Source organism: Juglans microcarpa x Juglans regia, chromosome 2S (assembly GCF_004785595.1).
Source record: "Juglans microcarpa x Juglans regia isolate MS1-56 chromosome 2S, Jm3101_v1.0, whole genome shotgun sequence".
NCBI lineage: Eukaryota > Viridiplantae > Streptophyta > Magnoliopsida > Fagales > Juglandaceae > Juglans > Juglans microcarpa x Juglans regia.
Window position 1 is genome coordinate 9,188,178 of NC_054597.1, and position 19,005 is coordinate 9,207,182.

General features: G+C 36.4%; 3 protein-coding genes and 1 non-coding gene across 4 annotated transcripts; 2 read left to right on the forward strand and 2 right to left on the reverse strand.

Moving 5' to 3' along the window:
- Positions 1-2,844: 2,844 nt before the first annotated feature.
- LOC121252940 lies at positions 2,845-6,565 on the forward strand. Its single transcript, XM_041152796.1, has 5 exons — positions 2,845-3,067; positions 3,183-3,257; positions 4,302-4,427; positions 4,526-4,840; positions 6,133-6,565. The coding sequence occupies exons 1-5, from the start codon at positions 2,951-2,953 to the stop codon at positions 6,403-6,405; spliced, it is 906 nt and encodes a 301-aa protein (XP_041008730.1). The 5' UTR covers positions 2,845-2,950; the 3' UTR covers positions 6,406-6,565.
- Positions 6,566-7,682: 1,117 nt separating this feature from the next.
- Positions 7,683-10,913, reverse strand: LOC121252941 (annexin D2-like). The gene is made up of 5 exons (XM_041152797.1): positions 10,741-10,913; positions 9,969-10,114; positions 9,555-9,773; positions 8,867-9,079; positions 7,683-8,169 (listed from the first exon to the last, which is right to left on the reverse strand). The coding sequence occupies exons 1-5, from the start codon at positions 10,814-10,816 to the stop codon at positions 7,873-7,875; spliced, it is 951 nt and encodes a 316-aa protein (XP_041008731.1). The 5' UTR covers positions 10,817-10,913; the 3' UTR covers positions 7,683-7,872.
- A 1,384-nt stretch (positions 10,914-12,297) lies between these two features.
- Positions 12,298-12,370, reverse strand: TRNAR-ACG. The gene has a single exon. It is a non-coding gene; the product is annotated as a tRNA-Arg (tRNA).
- A 43-nt stretch (positions 12,371-12,413) lies between these two features.
- Positions 12,414-17,794, forward strand: LOC121252939. Its single transcript, XM_041152795.1, has 9 exons — positions 12,414-12,762; positions 12,836-12,964; positions 13,762-14,285; positions 14,393-14,465; positions 15,101-15,181; positions 15,264-15,327; positions 17,088-17,175; positions 17,264-17,348; positions 17,494-17,794. Exons 1-9 carry the CDS (start codon positions 12,643-12,645, stop codon positions 17,575-17,577), a joined length of 1,248 nt encoding a protein of 415 aa, XP_041008729.1. The 5' UTR covers positions 12,414-12,642; the 3' UTR covers positions 17,578-17,794.
- Positions 17,795-19,005: the final 1,211 nt, after the last annotated feature.

Consider the following 19,005-nt stretch of genomic DNA (forward strand, 5'->3'; position numbering starts at 1 on the left):
GTATCTTCTCGACCTCTTTCTTTCTTTAACAGTTCATGTATTCTTTCTTGAACTTATAGCTCAGTCACTTCATTACTATCCATCCACTTGAAAAACTTATAGTATGGTAAGCCTTGCTCATTTCATGCATATATTAGAAATGTATGAACTGTACATCATATTAAATGATTATATATAAAAAAATATTGTAGGCAACAAATAATGTACTTACCTAGGTATTGTACTTTTAACACCCTAAGAAGGGTCGTCTAGGATTTTTTGCAGTAGTTGACCATTTCAATATGGTTTCGAGCTCGCAGAAGGACAATGATTTTCCCAAACGTACGTTTGGGAAAAGATGAAGAAGATATTGATGAAGATGATGATGACATTCTAAGATGAACCCCCAAAAAACCGAATCAAATCCAACCAAAATCTCCAAATTAAGTAATCAACACTTAAAATCACAAGCACAAATTTAACTGATGAGAGCAAAACTAGAAGCAAAAATCCAAACAAAACCTGATAAATAAACCGAATCAAATCCAATCAAAATCTCCAAATCAAGTAATCAACACTTAAAATTACAAGCACAAATTTAACTGAGGAGAGCAAAACTAAAAGTAACAATCCCAACAAAACCTGGGGAATAAACCGAATCAAATCCAACCAAAATCTCCAAATCAAGTAATAAACACTTAAAATCACAAGTACAAATTTAACTGATGAGAGCAAAACTAGAAGCAAAAATCCAAACAAAACCTGATAAATAAACCGAATCAAATCAAACCAAAATCTTCAAATCAAGTAATTAATAGTTAAAATCACAAGCACAAATTTAACTGATGAGAGCAAAACTAAAAGCAACAATCCCAACAAAACATGATAAATAAACCAAAACAAATCCAACCAAAATCTCCAAATCAAGTAATCAACACTTAAAATTACAAGCACAAATTTAACTAATGAGAGCAAAACTAGAAGCAAAAATCCAAACAAAACCTGATAAATAAACCGAATCAAATCAAACCAAAATCTCCAAATCAAGTAATCAACACTTAAAATCACAAACACAAATTTAACTGATGAGAGCAAAACTAAAAGCAATAATCCAAACAAAACTTGGGGGGTTATCAAGCATAGAGAAGTGACCATCGGGTTCGTGGGTTCGTGTCCAGCCGCAGCCTCAGGGTTGAAGATGAAGGGGATGGAGGTTCGGGGAGAAGGAGGACGACGGGGATGGAGCTTTGCGGGGTCGTGGAGAAGAGAGAATGGTTCGCGGGTTCGTCGATCCAAAGAATCCGGGGTCATGGAGAATCTACATGGTTCGAGGGTTCGTCGATCCAAAGAACAGAGTTCGTGGCCTCAAGGGTGAAGACGACAGGTAAATTAGGGTTAGGGTTCGTGTGGGTTAGATGTGGGCTAGAGTTAGGGATGAGAGAAGACAGAGATCGTGAGAGAGAAGACGAGTAGTTAGGGATGAGAGAAAACAGATGGGTAGATTAGGGTTAGGGTTCGTGTGGGTTAGAGTTAGGGATGAGAGAAGACAAAGATCGTGAGAGAGAAGACGGGTAGATTAGGGTTAGGGTTAGGGATCGTGCGTGGGATGAGAGAAAACAGAGATGAAACTGAGAAAACAAGAACTGATGCGGGGGAATTTGGCCAAATAAATTGAAATTATTAAATGGTGTCGTTTAGCACTTATGCCACGTAGGCACCAAGGCCGCAACGGGGATACACGGGTGGTTGCGTTTAGAATTTTTTGAAAATTAATGCAAATATTATTTCTCCTTCTCTTATTATATTCTTCTTTTCTTTAACGGAAGTGCTCCCCTCGAATTGAGTAATTTTTTTGTATATTTTCTAATCATCCAAACATCTACTATCAGGTGTGTTACAATTTTAATGTCTTGATCTGGATGGGTTTTCCAGACCTACATGAATATGGTGGGTCTTCACCATAATAGGATCCCAACGAATCTAGTCGATCAAATATCTACTCCTTGGGCCTCCCTTAGGGATGGCGAGTCCTCAACCCAAAAGGGTGGTAGGCCATTTCAAGGGAAAATTGTTTTCTCATTATTTTTTTTATTTTTAATATGATATGGTATCCGGCACATGTCATTCTTTACAGAGAAGGAAATACGAGAAATGCTAGGGAATGAAAGGTTTGACTTAAAAATTTACTAAATATATCTTATTGAGAAGTGAATGATCAAAATTGAAAGATCGATGAAAAAGTTGACTTATTTTTTTAGTTAAATCAATCTTTTATCTATTCAATTTTCAAACAAGATGTATCCAGTAAATTTTTAACAGGATGTAAAACAAACCCGCAAATGACAGATGGTGTGATGCTAGCCTTAGCATAGAAGATCATCAATTAACATGCAAAGAGAAAATAAAAAGAAGTAAAAGACACTTTTTTTTTTATTTTTTTTTATTTTATTTTATTTTTTTTATGGGAAATCAAGGAACAGCGAGTTACAGTTTCTCAAAAATAAATATACACCAATTAATATAAAGTTATTAAAAAAATGATAAGAATCTTCTTTATTTTACTATAAAAGACTTATTTTAATGGATGAAATCCATTTCAATAATATGAAATATTAGATTGTTGTATTTTTTTTTTAAAAAAATATTATATATTAAAGAAATCAAATAACAAAATATATAAATAAGACGAAGAGGATCTGTTTGAGGTCTTTATCCGTACGAAATTTTTAAGTCCACAAAATTAAATTATTTGGTCTCATTTTATTTTTATAATTTTTTTAAATTTTTATATAAAATATAATAAATAATTTAATTTTTTAAAAATATAAAATAAAAATTATATTATAATAATATTTTATCCGACTTAAAAAAATTCATCGCATTTAATATCTAACTGCCTAACGAAACGAGGCTCGGAATCTTTTTAAAATATCTCAAACTCAAGAGCGGTGACCACGCAGAGAGACACAGAATGGAGAGAAGCACACCGGTGAGGAAGCCTCACACGTCCACTGCCGATCTGCTCACCTGGTCCGAGGTCCCTCCTTCCCATTCTCCGGCCACCGTCTCCGGCGCTCGCTCTCACCAGGTAAGTTGCCTCTTAAATTTCTCCGGTGACGAATATAATGCTCCTTTCTTCTCACTTCTGCAGCATTTCGTGCTAATCGAGACATCTGGTTTGCGTGTTCATTTTCAAATTTCAGCCGTCCGATCGAATCAGCAAAGTCCTCCACGGATGTCAGCTGACAGACGAAGAAGCTCAGAGCCTCATGAAAAAGTAAGATCCCTTTCTATTTTTGGCTTAAAGCTTCTCTCGTTGACGTTCACTTGTTTTTCTTTTTCACTCTAAAAGTGGCTTACAATGCAATTATATGCTCTGAGATTTCGTTGCGTGCGTTATCTTTTTTGTGATTCTCGATTCTTTTCCATTCGAAATATGATTCTTATGTAATTTTCACTTTGATGGAATTTTCAGATCTAACTGATACTTTCTTGGCTTTGATCTGATTTCTGGTCCGTGGAAAATATTAGCTATGCGACTGGTAGAATCTTAGTCTTATTTTGATGTTCCTGGTCGGTCTTAGAAACTATACTGAGGCTTCTTTTCTGATTAATCTCTAAGAGAAAAAAAGAAAATTGAAATGTAAACGTGATTAAAGCCCGCAATCCCATACAAACACTTTCCAAGCGTGAAGAAACTGCATCTTAGAAGAATATGAGAATCAATGATCTTTTAAGACTTCCTCTAGTCTGACTTGTAGTTTCTCGCTGAAAATGCTCTTAAGCTATTGAATCCGATGATGGGGGTAAAACGTCCGCTTATCAAAATCACTGGCAAAGCAAGATTGATATGAAGAATAGCTTGTTTGTAGTAGGGTGGCAAACTTAAATTTCATTTGATTGTTGATGTAGAGGCTAAAAGCCCAAAGAAGGTGCTTTAGAGTCTATTTTGGTAGTTCAGCACTATCACTCATGTATACTTCAAACGCAACTCCTTTATGGACCAAAGCTAAGAAATCAAGTTCCATTGCATAGAGGAATTGGTTTACAATTTATGTGGGGCAGGATTAGGGACATTTTTATTTTTGATAAGTAAAGAAAGTGTTGATGAGATCGGGACAAAATAAGAAATACAAAAAAATAAGTAAAAAAATAAAAGCAAAAATAAAAAATAAGAAACGTATTATTAGTTTTTGTTGCTATAATCAATCTTATGGCTACATCATTTAGGGTTCTCATTGCATGGTCTGTTGTAAGCATGATTTCATGTAGTGGCTGTCTTTTATCTAAGGCTAGTTGGAACTATTTCATGTGCTACATTCAGGCCATGTTCCGGGTATAAATTGAAAGAAATCACTGGTAGTGGTATATTTGCTGGAAAAAATGAAGATGGTGCATCTGAATATGATGCCGCTAATCATAACAAAACAGGGCTACGTACTTACCAGGTATTTAGTTTATCTCTTTGCATTCACTGTAAAATACGAGCACAGAAATCCATCATGTTGGCTATTCTTCTTCTTACTTATAATGGTTGGAGTTTCAGCAAGCAATGAATGGAATTAGTCAAATCTCATTCAGTGCTGACGGGAGTGTTTCTCCCAAGAAGCCTACTTCTCTCCCTGAGGTAGCAAAGCAGCGTGAATTAAGTGGAACATTGCAAAGTGAGTCGGACAAAATGTGTAAGAAGCAGACATCAAATGCCAAGTCCAAGGAGCTTAGTGGACACGACATCTTTGGCCCCCCTCCTGAAATTGTGCCTCGGTCAGTAGCTGCTGCACGCACATTGGAATCGAAAGAAACCAGAAACGTGGTGGAACCTGCACCTCGAAATGTCCGAACGTCTGTCAAAGTTTCCAATGTGAGTACTCTTTTTGGCACGCAAGAGAATATTTTATTGTCTTTATAGTTCATAATTTGGTGGAAAAGCTTACAGTTGTCGTTGTGCTATCTCCTTTTCTAATACACCATGTGGGATAACTTTATGGGATGGGTCTAATATTTAGTTATGAAGTGTCCAATTTTATGCATTCCTAAATTGCAAATGTTTTGAATTCAAATTAAGCTGAATTCCAAGCATATGAAATGTCAGAATGGGATCCTTTGATTGTAATTTCAATTGCAATCATATGATAACCACCATGAATCCTTTCGAGTTATGCATTATTTCAAGGGATGTAAGACATGTATTAAAGTAGTTCACAGTTATACTTGAACACCTTTTCTTTATCATAATCGCTTGATTTCCTAACTTGCATTTCTTTCTTCCCTTGAAGGTTCATTTTTTGTCATCCTATCCAAATTATTGCCAAATTGCATCATTTCCATAGTTTCTTTCTAGCACTACTTTTAATAGATGCAAGGCTACATCAAGTGTTCTGTCTAATATTTGTTGTTTTCTTCTGGCTTTTATGATGATGTTTATCAATAACATATTCAAGCACAAAGAATGAAGGGATGTACCCTTCTAGTTGTGCAGTTCCGCTAAACATTTATCCTTTTCTGTAGGCTGATGGTTTGAACTTGGAAGTTTTTTTTTATAGGTGTTTGAACCAAAGATTTAAATTTCGTACCGTACCGGCCGGTACGGCCGAAATTTTTCGTTTCGGCCGTCCGGCCGGTACAGGTACTATACCTGTTCCGTACCGGCCAAAATACCGGCCGTACCGGCCGGTACCGGTCATACCGGCCTCAATTTCGGCCTGTACCGGCCTATATTTCGGCCGGTACCGGCCGATATTTCGGCCTGTGTTTTTTTTTTTTTTTTTTTTCGTTTTTTCAAACTACAAACTTATTTTTTAACCCTCAATTCAGATTAGACTATTTATAATTTATATATATATGTATTTGTATATAATTTATTTATATATAGACTATTATTTTAGAATATAATTTTTATATATATAATTTATTTATAGATCGACTATCCCGAAACGTTATCCCGAAACGCTATCCCAAAACGGTACCGGTACCGAAATATTTCGTTCCAGTGCCTTGACCGGTACGCTGTCCGGTACGGTATTCAAAACATTGGTTTGAACTTGAAAATTTTTCTCAAATTGATGTGCTTTTTTTTTTTTTTTTCCCTAATTTTCTCATCTTTGGCTCACAGCTATATAAATTAATTCTTGTCTTTGTTTATCAATTTTATAGCCTGCTGGTGGTCAGAGTAATATCATGTTTAGTGAAGAACCAGATATCAAGACAGCAAAAAAATTACATAACCAGAAGTTTGCAGAGCTGACTGGCAATGATATTTTTAAGGGAGATGTTCCTCCAGGATCCACTGAAAAGCCACTGAGCACGGCTAAGCTGAGAGAAATGAGTGGAAATGACATCTTTGCTGATGGCAAGGCAAAGTCAAGAGACTATCTTGGTGGTGTCCGCCAGCCCCCTGGTGGTGAGAGCAGCATTGCCTTGGTTTAAATAATATCAGTGCATAATGCTTTCTTCATATCCCTTAATGAACTTTTGTGTCAAGATGAGGACTGTAAGATTGAAGGTTTTGGAGTGAATGAGTACTGTTATTCCAATACATTGTTAGGGTTTAACATTCAGTTATGTCGACTATCCATTCAGTTATTTCTATCTGCTTGACTGTCAATATCAAAACATTATTGGTTCAGGTTTTATAAAGAACGGGAAAGGAGATGACAAATAAGCCCAATGAACACTTCCCTCACCCCTTTCTACTTCACCCCCTATTTACTGTTCAGCACTTCAACCACTTAGATCCTCTGATTCGTCTATTATCCATCAGCAGCCCCCTTTTCTTCACCCCCCATGAGCCTTTCAATATCCGTCCTTCCCTGGCAACTCCGACCAATTTGATCCTCTGATTCCTCTCCTATCCCATCAGCAGCCCCTTTCTTCACTCCTCATGAGATTTTCAATATCCATCCTTCTCGGCAACTCCAAGCTCAGTTATTCCAATCGGCACACATCCATTCCCTCTTATCAGACGATCTTGTGTGTCTGTTGTTGCTGCTAATTTATTTCTCTCTTCAATGTGATTTCTTTTGCAGAATTCAGTAACATTTGTTTAGTAGCCTAATTGTATGCACAAATGTTGGTTTAACTTTTGTTCGGCGTGGCTATATAATGTATCCGCATTCTGGTTGGCTCGATCTATCTATGGCCAACCTTGATGATCCAACTCTCTCAAAATGATCCCATCTGGACAATCAAATTCTTCCGATCAAAGTTGCATCCAAACTGAATACTAGGTGAGTTTGGGGGGCTAGTGGTTTGGTGAAAGTGTCCAGGATACATACCCTTCTTAAACATGACAAGGAGGCATCCAGGATACATACCCTTTTTAAACATGCCCGGCGCATTTGACAAATTAGGGGAGATGATAAAGTGCGTTTGAACGTAGTGGCGTAAAAGCTGTATGCGTAGTTACCAAGAGCATTATACCTATGTCAGATGCAGGAGCTGGGGCCATGTGATGTAAGGGCTTGGGTGAGCCATTTGGAGTTAAAAAAAAGGAAATGCGGATGTCATTTTGTGCCCTGTTCACGTGCACTGCAAAACTTGTTGCTAGGGCATTAATACATCTTTTCTCGACAAAGATTTAGATCCAAAGATAAGATAATTAAACCAACAATAGTGGATAAGCCTTCTGATGGCCAGCGGGTTCAGCACATGCGTCAGCGGCATGCATATGATATCATCAAAATATGAAGGATAAGCAGAGAACAAGAGCAAAACCCTCCTCGTTCAATTTGGAACTCAAAAAGAGTCGTATGAGAACAATGCTCACTTGAAACCATAACAAGACGCATCCAAATTAAAGACAACTTATTGCACGCAACTCAAACTACATTCATTCATTCATATGCAAGTTAACAAGACACAGCAAAAGCAATGACACTTGGCCAGCAGCATTCCTCATGCATCCCCATGTCCTATCAATGTCACAAGCATTTTCTCATAGTCTCCAGAAGTTTCTTTGGTAATTGCACGATCCAGAGGAATACTGTTCCTCCGATAGTATTCTTCTTTGATCCGTTCCATGTCAACCTCTGCTCGAGTGGCCACCACTCTTGTAAGAGCCCCTTCATCTGTCCCCAACCTGTTTATTGCCAGCCGCAGAACCTCCTCGAAATATTTTGCAGGGTAGGTCAAGCACTCAATTGTTGCTCTCAGTAATTTCTTGTACTCATCATCAGGATCAGCCTCCAAATCCTGCAAAAAGTTGCCCATCATCAGTTTGAATGGCAGCGGATTATCATTCTGCACATTCATGCGTAGAATCCTTCTTGCTTTGATCTATATTAGCTCATAACATTGACCTTATAACAGTGATAGACAAACCATCACTCAAAATTGGATAGTCATAAAGTCAGTCACTCAAAAATGAGAAAAGATATTTACAACCGTGAATTATGCAACCGCTGCGTTATCGCTTTGGAAAAAGTGAATAAAACATGGGACCTACATGAAAAAATTTAATTTTTTAATAGACCCACTTTTTTTCAAAACGATTACGCGGCATTTATATACTTCACGGTTGTATGTAAAATTACTCCTCAAAAATTTGATAGTGCACCAGGACTGCTCCTAGACCCTTTTCTGTATGCTATCACATTTAGCTACTTTTTTGTTTTACTTGTTAGTTATATTTTTCTTCCGTAGAGATCAGAATCATATGGTTATTACCCAGCTGGTCCCACTAAGTGGAGTCCTGGAGGGATACCTTAGATATGAATCTCCTAGCACAGCCTTGGGTGGTCAGAACAAGCAGTACTTTTTTTTTTCAGGACAAGAAGTACAATAAGGATTTTCTCACTGAAAAATCAGACCACAAATGTCACATTGCAGGATCCAACCTCGGGTGCAATCCTAGCTACATCACACACATATCATAAGAGATGCTATATACCTTGTCAATGGCATTTCCAAACTCATTGTTATAGTGATTAAGTGTCGCATTCAACTGTGCTTTACTTCTTGTAGTCAGAATTCTAATGAGCTCATCATGATTATAAGATTTCTCGGATATCTTCTCATGAAGTATCTTGGCCTCGGATTTTGCTAATTTCATATTCACTTCATCTCCATCATATCGGAATGAGCACACAAGGGGAACCAAAAGCTGTGATGGAAGCAGAGTTAATCATCAGCCAGTGCATGGATTGCAATCATAGCAAAAAGAAGACAAATATTCTAAGAGGTTGGAATGAATAGCAGCTACCAACAATGTGAAATAAAAGAGTATGAAAGTAAATCCTGATTTTTGGTCCTTACGACATCTTGTGGCCATTCTAAAGGGCTCGTATCAAACCATTAGTTTTTGTCAAGATGCAAATGTAATTGATGTAATGCACACCTATAGACACTTAGAGATTTTGTACGTATCTATTCTTGTAATATCACCAAGGTCCAAAGGATGCATTAGTCCCATGAAACTTCTTATTTCAATTAAGTTTCTGATAGGGCAAAAAGGTGTGTAAAGACATCATCAAATGCCGATAAAAGTATCATTTTGTAGGCACAACACCGAAAATGTCTGATTCAATGTTTGGCAACTCGAATAAATCTACCGATGACCTGTGGGTTTAAGGATGTACCTTCCGAAAATCTCCAGATGTATGATATGCAACATCCTCTTCAAGAGATTTTTTAAAACGAGCATGATATGCCTGCCTTACCATAAAGAGGTCAAGAGGAGACCTAGTACACGCTACTTCCACAAGAACCAAATTGTTTGATGTCAACATCTTTGTTGCTTCATTAGCCAAAAATGCATCACGCTCAGCTGGATCCAGAGTCCATAGCAGTACAAGCCGCTGTTTCATGCCAATAAAATGTGGAAGTAAGAGGATTAGCCTTCTGCCTCCCTCAATCCTCTCCTAATCAACTAAAGAGTACAATGAAAACTATGCCGAGCCTCTTGGCATGATTATTTACTCCGCTAATATTCAATGACTATTTGAAAAGCATTGCCATTTTAACAATTAAAATATTCGTGAATATAACCTGACCTCAAAGTCACTTGAAAGTTCTTTGTCTAGTGATTTAAGAAGATCTTCCCCATAAGTTTCAGCATAGGACTGCCTGATTAACTTCCTCTGAGCTGCATTCCTGTGAGCCAATATAGATATGATCAAGGCCTCATTGGTTCCCCATCCTGCAACATATTATCAGGACAGCTCGTAATGTATCCATCCAAGGCAAAATTCTTTTCAGAAAGATTAGAATTCTCGACCCAAGGATTTGTATTGGGTATGAAAAATTCCCAAGTTAACCAATAAGCGATCAAACTTCTTCTACAACCAACCAATGCAAACAATGCCGGATCTGAAATGTGTTGCAGTTAACCGATAAATAATCAAAACTTCTTTTACAACTAAACAATGCAAACAATGCTGGATCCAAACCGTGTTGCACACAGATCATAAAGAGCGGTTCCTTCCTCAGATGCTTCGCGATATAAATTCTAGACTCTCAAAGTAACAAAAGCTTGGCGATAACCAAAAAAATAATGCACCATTAAAAAGGAACAAAAAGAGAAGCGATCATGATCAATGGATCATTAACGGATCAGATTTAGAAAACTTAAAAAGCGATCATATAGCTAGAACCCAAAAAACAGAAATTCAGCAAGGAGAAAAAATTTGAATGCTGATCAAATGCATATGGTCAAAACGATATGATGATGATAAGAATAATAAAAGAATAGCAAGCGATCACATTGATAATCAGAATCAGTAGTAAAGGAATAGAGTGGACATGAAGTCAGATTGAACTGAGAACCTTGGAAAGCCTTTCGGAGTTGTTCGGCGTCCTCAGCTGGTGACGTAATCGCTTCTGGTACTCTAAGGGTCGCCATTGTCTCTCTCTCTCTCTCTCTCTGCCTATGACTCTCTCTCTCTCTCTCTCTCTCTCGGTGCCTTGTCTTATTAATGTTTGTGGAAGACTGACGATGCACTTTAAACGGTTAATTACCGTTTACGGTTAATTATCCTGTTTAAATAGAAAATATAAAAATCACAAATCACATATTAATATATGTTATAGAATGATAATTAATATTTCTCTTTCCATTTTTATTTTTCTTGTATTCAGTCACGGACGCGTCATCCAAAAAATGACAATATTTAAAATAAGGAGTTACATTATTTCTTTTAGATAAATGATTGTGAATTTTGTGTATTCTCTTTTAAAAAAGAAAGAGATATTTACAATATTAAATTGTGTAAACGTTGCGTAATTCTTTTGAATAAAGTGAATAAGACATAAGATCCACATGAAAAAAATTAATTTTTTAAAAGTAGACTCTACACTTTTCCAAAAAAATTATTATTTTAATAATAAATTCTATTTTTTTTTTTTAAAAAATGAATGTATTAAACTTGAACCTCCTAAAATTATATTTAGCTCATTTTAATTTCGAATATATAATTATTTTTTTAGACAATTTGTGCAGGAATATTGAACCCTATTGGCTTACTGAGGCGGATCAAGTCAGTCCATTATATTAAGAAAATGAGATTTATGTCCAATATTTTTGTTCATTGATTTGTACCATTATGGATTAAGCTACGTCTTCAATTCATTTTGAGGGAACGATCCCAATTCTTATTGTATGAGTCCAAGGGACTTTCTCCACAATGTTTTTAGACTTCATATGGAGATTATTCATTTGTCTAGATTTATTTAAAAAATAATGCTAGATATAGTTTTAGGGTGAGTAAGACCCGCACACTTATTTTGAAAAACAGTCGATCTATCATTAAAAAAATGATTTTTTTATGTATATTCTAAATTTATCATTTTTTTCAAAGGAAATGCGCAGAGCTTACACACTCTAAGATTACAAACATAATTTATCTTCTTTAAAAATCGATTCTTTGTTACACATCAACGTTTATCAATTTTCGAGAATAATAAGTAGGGTTTGAAAAACATACTTGAAAAAAATATCCTAAATGTTCTAACAGATGAGACTGATACTAATTTATTGATCAGATATGACCTATTAACCACAAATGAAAGTAATCCCCTCAGTGGTGTGTTTCATTCAATCCAAATTGGACCAAAATACTTAAGAAAATATCCTAAAAGTTCTAAGAGATCATACTGATTAAGTAGGACCTGATACTAATTTATTGATAAGATATCACCTACCGTTATTGATTAACCACAAATGACAGTAATCACCTCAATCGTGAGTTTCATGAAATCCAAATTGGGCCAAAATACTTGGGCCTCTAAAACTTGAAGCCCACTATATCAAACGATGTCGTTCACATACCCCGACCAGAGTGTTAAAATAGATCTTGAAAACAACAGTCACAACTTTACACAGTCCGACTTCACTGGGGATCGAACCCAGAATCTCTGGTTCCGTAGACCAGCGCCTTATCCATTGGGCCATGAAGTCATCTTCTTCGACGTGGGAGATAAAACCATAGTTTATATTTTGAAAAGCAGGTGATGGCGTTGACTAGCGTGGAAGCCGACCAGACCTCCAACACAGAAACCCCCAGCCTCGTCCATTACAAAGTTGTAAGTTATGTCAGAGATTGTGTTGGGTGACAACAATTACCTGCAAAAGTATCCCCTCCCTGAAAAGAACATGCGTCTTTGAGCATGCTCTTTCTTCCTCAATCTATGGGTTAAGAGGAATAATTTCCATCTTTACTCATAAGCCATATGGTGGAAGTCTTTATAGGTTATAATGGAATCATAGGGCTCGTAGGCAAGGATTCTTCTAGCATAGAGAAGCAGAAGTCAAAAAAGGAAGAAGGAAGAAGGAAAAGAGAAAAGAGAAAGGTGGGAATAAGCATCCTCAATCATATATAGACGATTTAAAGGTTGAGGCTTGAAATTCCTTTGCTTTTTTTAGAAAATGGGTAGGCAACAGTCGCTGCGGAACAAAGCCGTCCACTTTGTTTCTGATCTCACCACTGTTTTCCTCAACCCCATCTCTGACAAACCCTCGGAACCTCAACCTCATCCTCCTCCTTCACCCACTGTAAGTCTCTCTCCCTCTACTGTTCCTTGATAAAGCTTGGTTTATTTTCTTTTTCTTCTTTTTGTGGTTATTGATTTATTTTTCTTTCTTTCTTTCTTTCTTGTTTCTTTGATGGAATCATGGAACACCTATAGGGTCTAAGAATTGATGGATTTTCTAGTATTGATAGACAGGGTGGGGGTTATGCTATTTTTCCTTGCGATCAACAGAAAGTGGGAGGTATGTAGTTCTAAACGATACAAAAAATGCGAGGGTGATGGTTAGGGCCCGTTACCGGACGTCTAGCATAATTGATTCATATAATTGGCTAAAATTATAAGAACCGCGCTCTGTGCATTGAAGGAAGCTGGATAGAGTGATTGAGAAGTGTAGTGGAGTAAAACAATCTTCTTCTTTTTTTCTTTTTACAGTAAGTAAGAACTTTATTAATACGAAAAGTAGGCATAGCCAAGTACACGGAAACAATCTTGAATATGGGAACACGGTCTAATTAATTGGGGTCTTAAAAATCGAATTTTGTGTTATCTATTTAGGAATTGAACTAGGTCCCATGCCTATTCATGATGGATTAGTTAAACTTTTTACCAGACCAAGCTCCTATATCCGCGATTTGGCTTTGCATGGCATCAATTGTGTCAGGCATAAAGCCGGGGAGCATGGTGAAATTTTGACCCCTCAAGTAATAACATGGTAACCTGTGATAAGCTAACGTATGCATGTAGAAACAAAACCCTTTGTACATATAATCATTTTTTGTTTTGACTCTAGTTTTTTTTTAAAAATATATTATTGAACAGGAAGATGCGAGCAAGTCGAAGAGAAGTCAACAAGAGTCAATTAGTGCAGAGGGTTCTGGGGATGTAGTCGATGGGCCTGATACTTCTTCTTTTACAGCATTTCTATATTCCCTATTGTCATCCTCTGAGCCTGGGGATAATTTGAAGTCAGATGAACAGAATAATGACAAAGTAGAATCAGGGGACCGGCAATCTGATACTTTAACGAAAGAAAGTGGTGGGAAGAAAAGCTTATTTTCTAGGGGGAAACATTCACTCGGTAAAGCTATTTACAAGGCTGCAAGGATCGGTGGCTATCGAAACCAAGATCGCAAGGGTGACTCTGACATGATATCTGATGGGAATGATGCAGGAATTTCTGGAGTTGAAATGAGGCATATGGAAAATGAGAAAGAGTCTGTGGGCTTGGTCAAAGTCCCAGATGTTTCTGAGCCTTCATTTCTTCTTTCAGAGAAAAGTAGAAGTGCTCTTTATGCTTCCCTTCCAGCACTTGTTCAAGGGAGGCAATGGTTATTGCTCTATAGGTGTGAATCTCATTTGCATAAATGAAATGGATCTTCCTAAGTTGTATGGTCTTTCTATCACTAAACAATTATGGTACTTTTTCTGACATATCTATTGTCCTTTATAGTACATGGAGGCATGGCATATCACTTTCAACCCTGTACCGAAGGAGCATGCTTTGGCCCGGGCTCAGCTTGCTGGTAAGTATATATATCATCGTTTTTTTGGATATTAACTTGAAGTTTGGGATTTTTGGCTGTAATACCGCATAGAAAGGATCGAGAGAATTTTGTTTAGAAGTTCAGAGTTTTAGGGAAAGATGTTTTTCTTGGAGGGGAATTCATAGGCAATATTGGATTTTACTATCTTCTGAAAGGTTTTTTTTTTTTTTTTTTGTAAGTCTGTCTTCTGAAAGTTTAAATTGTCTGGGACATTTTGCAAATAAAGTGGAGGCTTTTGGTTTTGAAACAGTTATTCAGCTGAAAAAGATAGCCTCTTTTATTTCTATTACTAAGCTAAATCCATGATAAGTGTTTTTATAAATCATTTGGATGTCACTATATACAAGAATCCTTTTGGAGGTCATTATACTCAATTTGACCATAAAACTCCTGCACTCGTTATATTATCTTAATAATTTATTCATAAAAAAAAAAAAAAAAAAAAAAAAAAAAAAAAAAAAAAACTTCTGCACTCGTCATATTATCTTTAATAATTTATTCATGAAAAAAAAACAAAAAACTTCTGCACTCGTCATATTATCTCTTAATAATTTATTCATAAAAAAAAATAAAAAAACTTCTGCACTCGTCATATTATCTTAATATTCCTTCAGGTTATTGGAGACCGTAAAGGTGCAGTATTTGGTGGCTTGGTTGAGGCACCCCTAAGACCAACCAACAAGAGAAAATATCAGGTTGCTAAAACTCATAATTATTTTGAATTCACTTAGTAACTATATTACTTCTTGTATCATGTTGACCCTGGACATTGAACAGGGAACCAACAGTACATTTGTTTTCACGAATAAACCCGGTCATCCCGTTATCTATCGCCCAACAGGTACTTTTTTCGGTGCCTCATGGGCACTTACTACTGCATATTAGCTTTATCAATGAAGTTAGCATGTCATCATTAAGAGGATTATATATAGTGTTCTGCAAATTAACTCTTTCTACCTAGGTTCTGCAAATCAACGCATTCTGCTTTTTTTTTTTATCATAAAGAAAATATTTTATCAATAAGAATAGGCATAGCCTAAATACACGGGACACATACAAGAGCACACCTATGCATAATTGTCTAAAGATACAAGGAAACCATGAATGCTCATGCCATTAAAGTCTATTACAGACGACCAATGGAATAAAGTATTAAGAAAAAACATTCTAGGCGCACAATAAGAATAAGACCAATAGAGACTTCATTAGAGTCCATTTGAGCTGCAGATTGTAATACTTGTGCTTATTCTTCTTTTGAAACATATTCTTTAGTTATAGCAGCCCATAGGCGCGAGATGTACCTTGTAGCTCATCCATTCTCCGTTTGCTATCATTGAAGCTCTTTTCATTCTCTCCATACATATGCACCACCATAGACAAATCGGGACCATCTTCCACCTATCTACAATTTGAGAATTTGTTTGGATGCCTCACCAACTTGCTAGCAAGTCAACCACCTCTCGGCATCACCCAAAGTAGCCCCACTATAGCAAAGATATCATTCTATAAGCTCATGGCCACTTCAAAATGCAATAATAAGTGGTCAATGGATTCCCCACTTTTTGTTGCACATACAACACCAATCCATCACAATGCTTCGGCGTTTCTTTAGATTGTCTATGAGATTCTTCCCAAAGGAAGCCATTCCCAAGAAATAGGAAGCTTGTAGGGGAGCCTGCTACGTTTGGATGTTGAAATGAGTTGAGTTGAGTTGTGAATAGTAGTATTTTGTGGGTCTCATTGAGATGGGTTTAACTTATTTAGGTTGAGATGAATTTAATTTTTTAGCTTAAAATGTATGAAGTAAGTTGAGATGAGTTTAACTTTTTTATGGGAAGTTGAAAAGTAGTGAGTCCAATCATTGATTGGTTTTAGATGAGTTGAGATGAGTTAAGTTTGGTTCAACAACCAAACACAACCTAAGTCTTCCATATGTTCTTCCAAGGGAATGGATTGACTTTTGTGTAATGAGGGACTTTTTTTTTTTTTTTTTTTTTATATAAGTATAACTTTTGTGTAATGAGGGACTTGTGGTATGAACGAACACTGAATCCCTTCTTAAAAAGTACCAAGATGGGTACTTTTCTGCTTAGGATGCTGAATTTCAGTTTCTATTGGGGGAAATGAACTTTTATTTTCTATATGCAATTGCATTGATCTCCTTTTTATGGTTCCAAGATGTAATTAGAATGTGGATTAAAAAAAAAGCATCTGGGTTTTTTCTAATGCTTGGTTGGAAATGTTTTAATATTTTATTTTCATGAATATGTAATTTGCCATATATGAAGTAAGATCCTTGTTAACACAGAGGCTATCATTTTTATGAATGAGTTCATGCTATACTAGAGTTCTCTCTGTTCTACCTGAGGATATTGTAGAAAGAAATTATGATTATGTGAAACATATATAAAATGTGGAAACATAACAGAAGATTGAAGAGATAATGTTATACACCTGGAATGCACTCAGCAGTATGGTTCTGAACCTAAACCTTCCCTTAAAGGGACCATGCTCTCAAAAGGGTGCTCTGTGTTGGTTCAACCTCTTGTTTGGATTGGTAAGTAAGACTATGTTTAGTGGAATGACATTGTCTGTTATCAGGTGTAAATCGCTATTTTACTCTGTGCTCCACTGAATTTCTGGCAATTGGTGGAGGTGGTCACTTTGCACTGTATTTGGATGCTGATCTGTAAGGATTCTGCTCCATTTGTTCCTTTTTTTAGGAATCTGGATGCTCCATCAGTTTTGTAACATTTTCAATTCATTTTATTTTAAAGATTGAATGGATCAAGTTCTGTTTCGGAAACATATGGAAATCCATGTCTTGCGCACTCGGAAGACTTTGAAGTGAAGGAAGTTGAGGTATGCAGAAATGCACCGTTTCTCTCTCTCTCTCTCATGTTCTCAACAGTTTGGCTTACCAAGTATTTGACTGTGATGCATTTATAGTTTTGACACTGTCATCTAAAATGAAGAAATAAATCCAGAACTTCTTCATGTAATGCAGTTGTGGGGCTTTGTATATGCTTCAAAGTATGAGGAGATGCTTTCTTTAAGCCGAACGGAGGCTCCTGGGATATGCCGATGGTAAATGCTCCTCAAGCTTTTTGTGATAATTGGTCATGTTGTAATCAGGTAGCTGCAGCTTGGTACTAATGGTACTCTTGCATGATGCTGAATGTCTTTTGTATACGCCATGATATGCTCCAAATACCAGGTTATGTTTGTACATACATGTGCATCCCATTTATACAAAGAGTGCTTATGTATTGAACTACAAGACGGATAAATGGTAGATTTTGATGGCATACCGATTGATAATAAGTAAGGATGTCCTAGCCTGGTTGTTCTGGGGTATATCATATTCTCTTGTATAGTTTTTTCTCTTTGTATACTGTTATTTACTCATTCATAAAGACATAAAAGAGAGGAAAAAAAAAAAACTGGGTCAAGTATCATCTGTTTTTCTGTCTAAAGAAACTGAAGAGGTTAGTGAGAAGACTCGGGGAAATTTTCGCGCATGTGCTTATAATGTAGTGTATACAATGACTAGAAACACAAACATAGAATTTCGAGAGCATGTCATTTTCAAAAACCGGTAGTATGTATATATACATTTTCTACAACGTATTAAACATCTGGAGACTAGAGTGTATCTTAGAGGTGAGCATTCACTTCCATGCTACGAATGACCTACCAGTTGCAAAGATATTTTTATTAGTGATGCACCCTTTTATCCACTCCAGCTACTGGAATGTTCTTGTAGCATATGGCATTTCTTTATAACAAGGTTTATGTTCTTTCCTTCTTTTGGGTGGGTTGGGATAGGGGAGGCTTCGCTGGCTGAGTTCACAAATTGTTCTAGCAAAAATACCATACAACCTCTGATGCAAGTTCATCCAATAAGTACAGCTTCACATAACCAATTTGTAAGTAGTAGAAATATTATAATATTCGTTGATACAAAGGCGTTTTACATCAATGGTGTATTGAGTGTGTCAATAAAGAGTATCATTTTGATCATTATAACCAAAAAGTATCAGTATTTTGATCATTTTCATAGATGCAATAGTTAGCACAATGAACGATTTTGAAAAACTCGCTTGTAAATAACATAATTCAAACTCAAAAATATCTCATCGAAATTAGATCAAAGTTCTTGAAGTATCCCAATTCCACAATTTTTTTTAAACTACTGATTTTATTTTTTTAACCTTAGAATAAAAAAGATGAATTAACGAGTAGCCAGAACAGACCAAGGGAGGTTGAACCACCCGTGACATCACGGTGGCAAAAGCCACCTTACATAGCAATTGGTGGGAGTGGGAGTGGTCAGACAAGCCCGAAAATCCATTTTTGGAAATGGCCCGATGACTCCGATTGACTCAGAATGCTCCTAAAATGGGTTTTTGGGGATGGTGGTCAGATCACCCCACCCCACCCTTGCCAATAGTGTTTAACATCCTTTTCTTGTTTAATCTTACTTTTGAAAAAAATTAAGGGATTTTTAAGAAATATT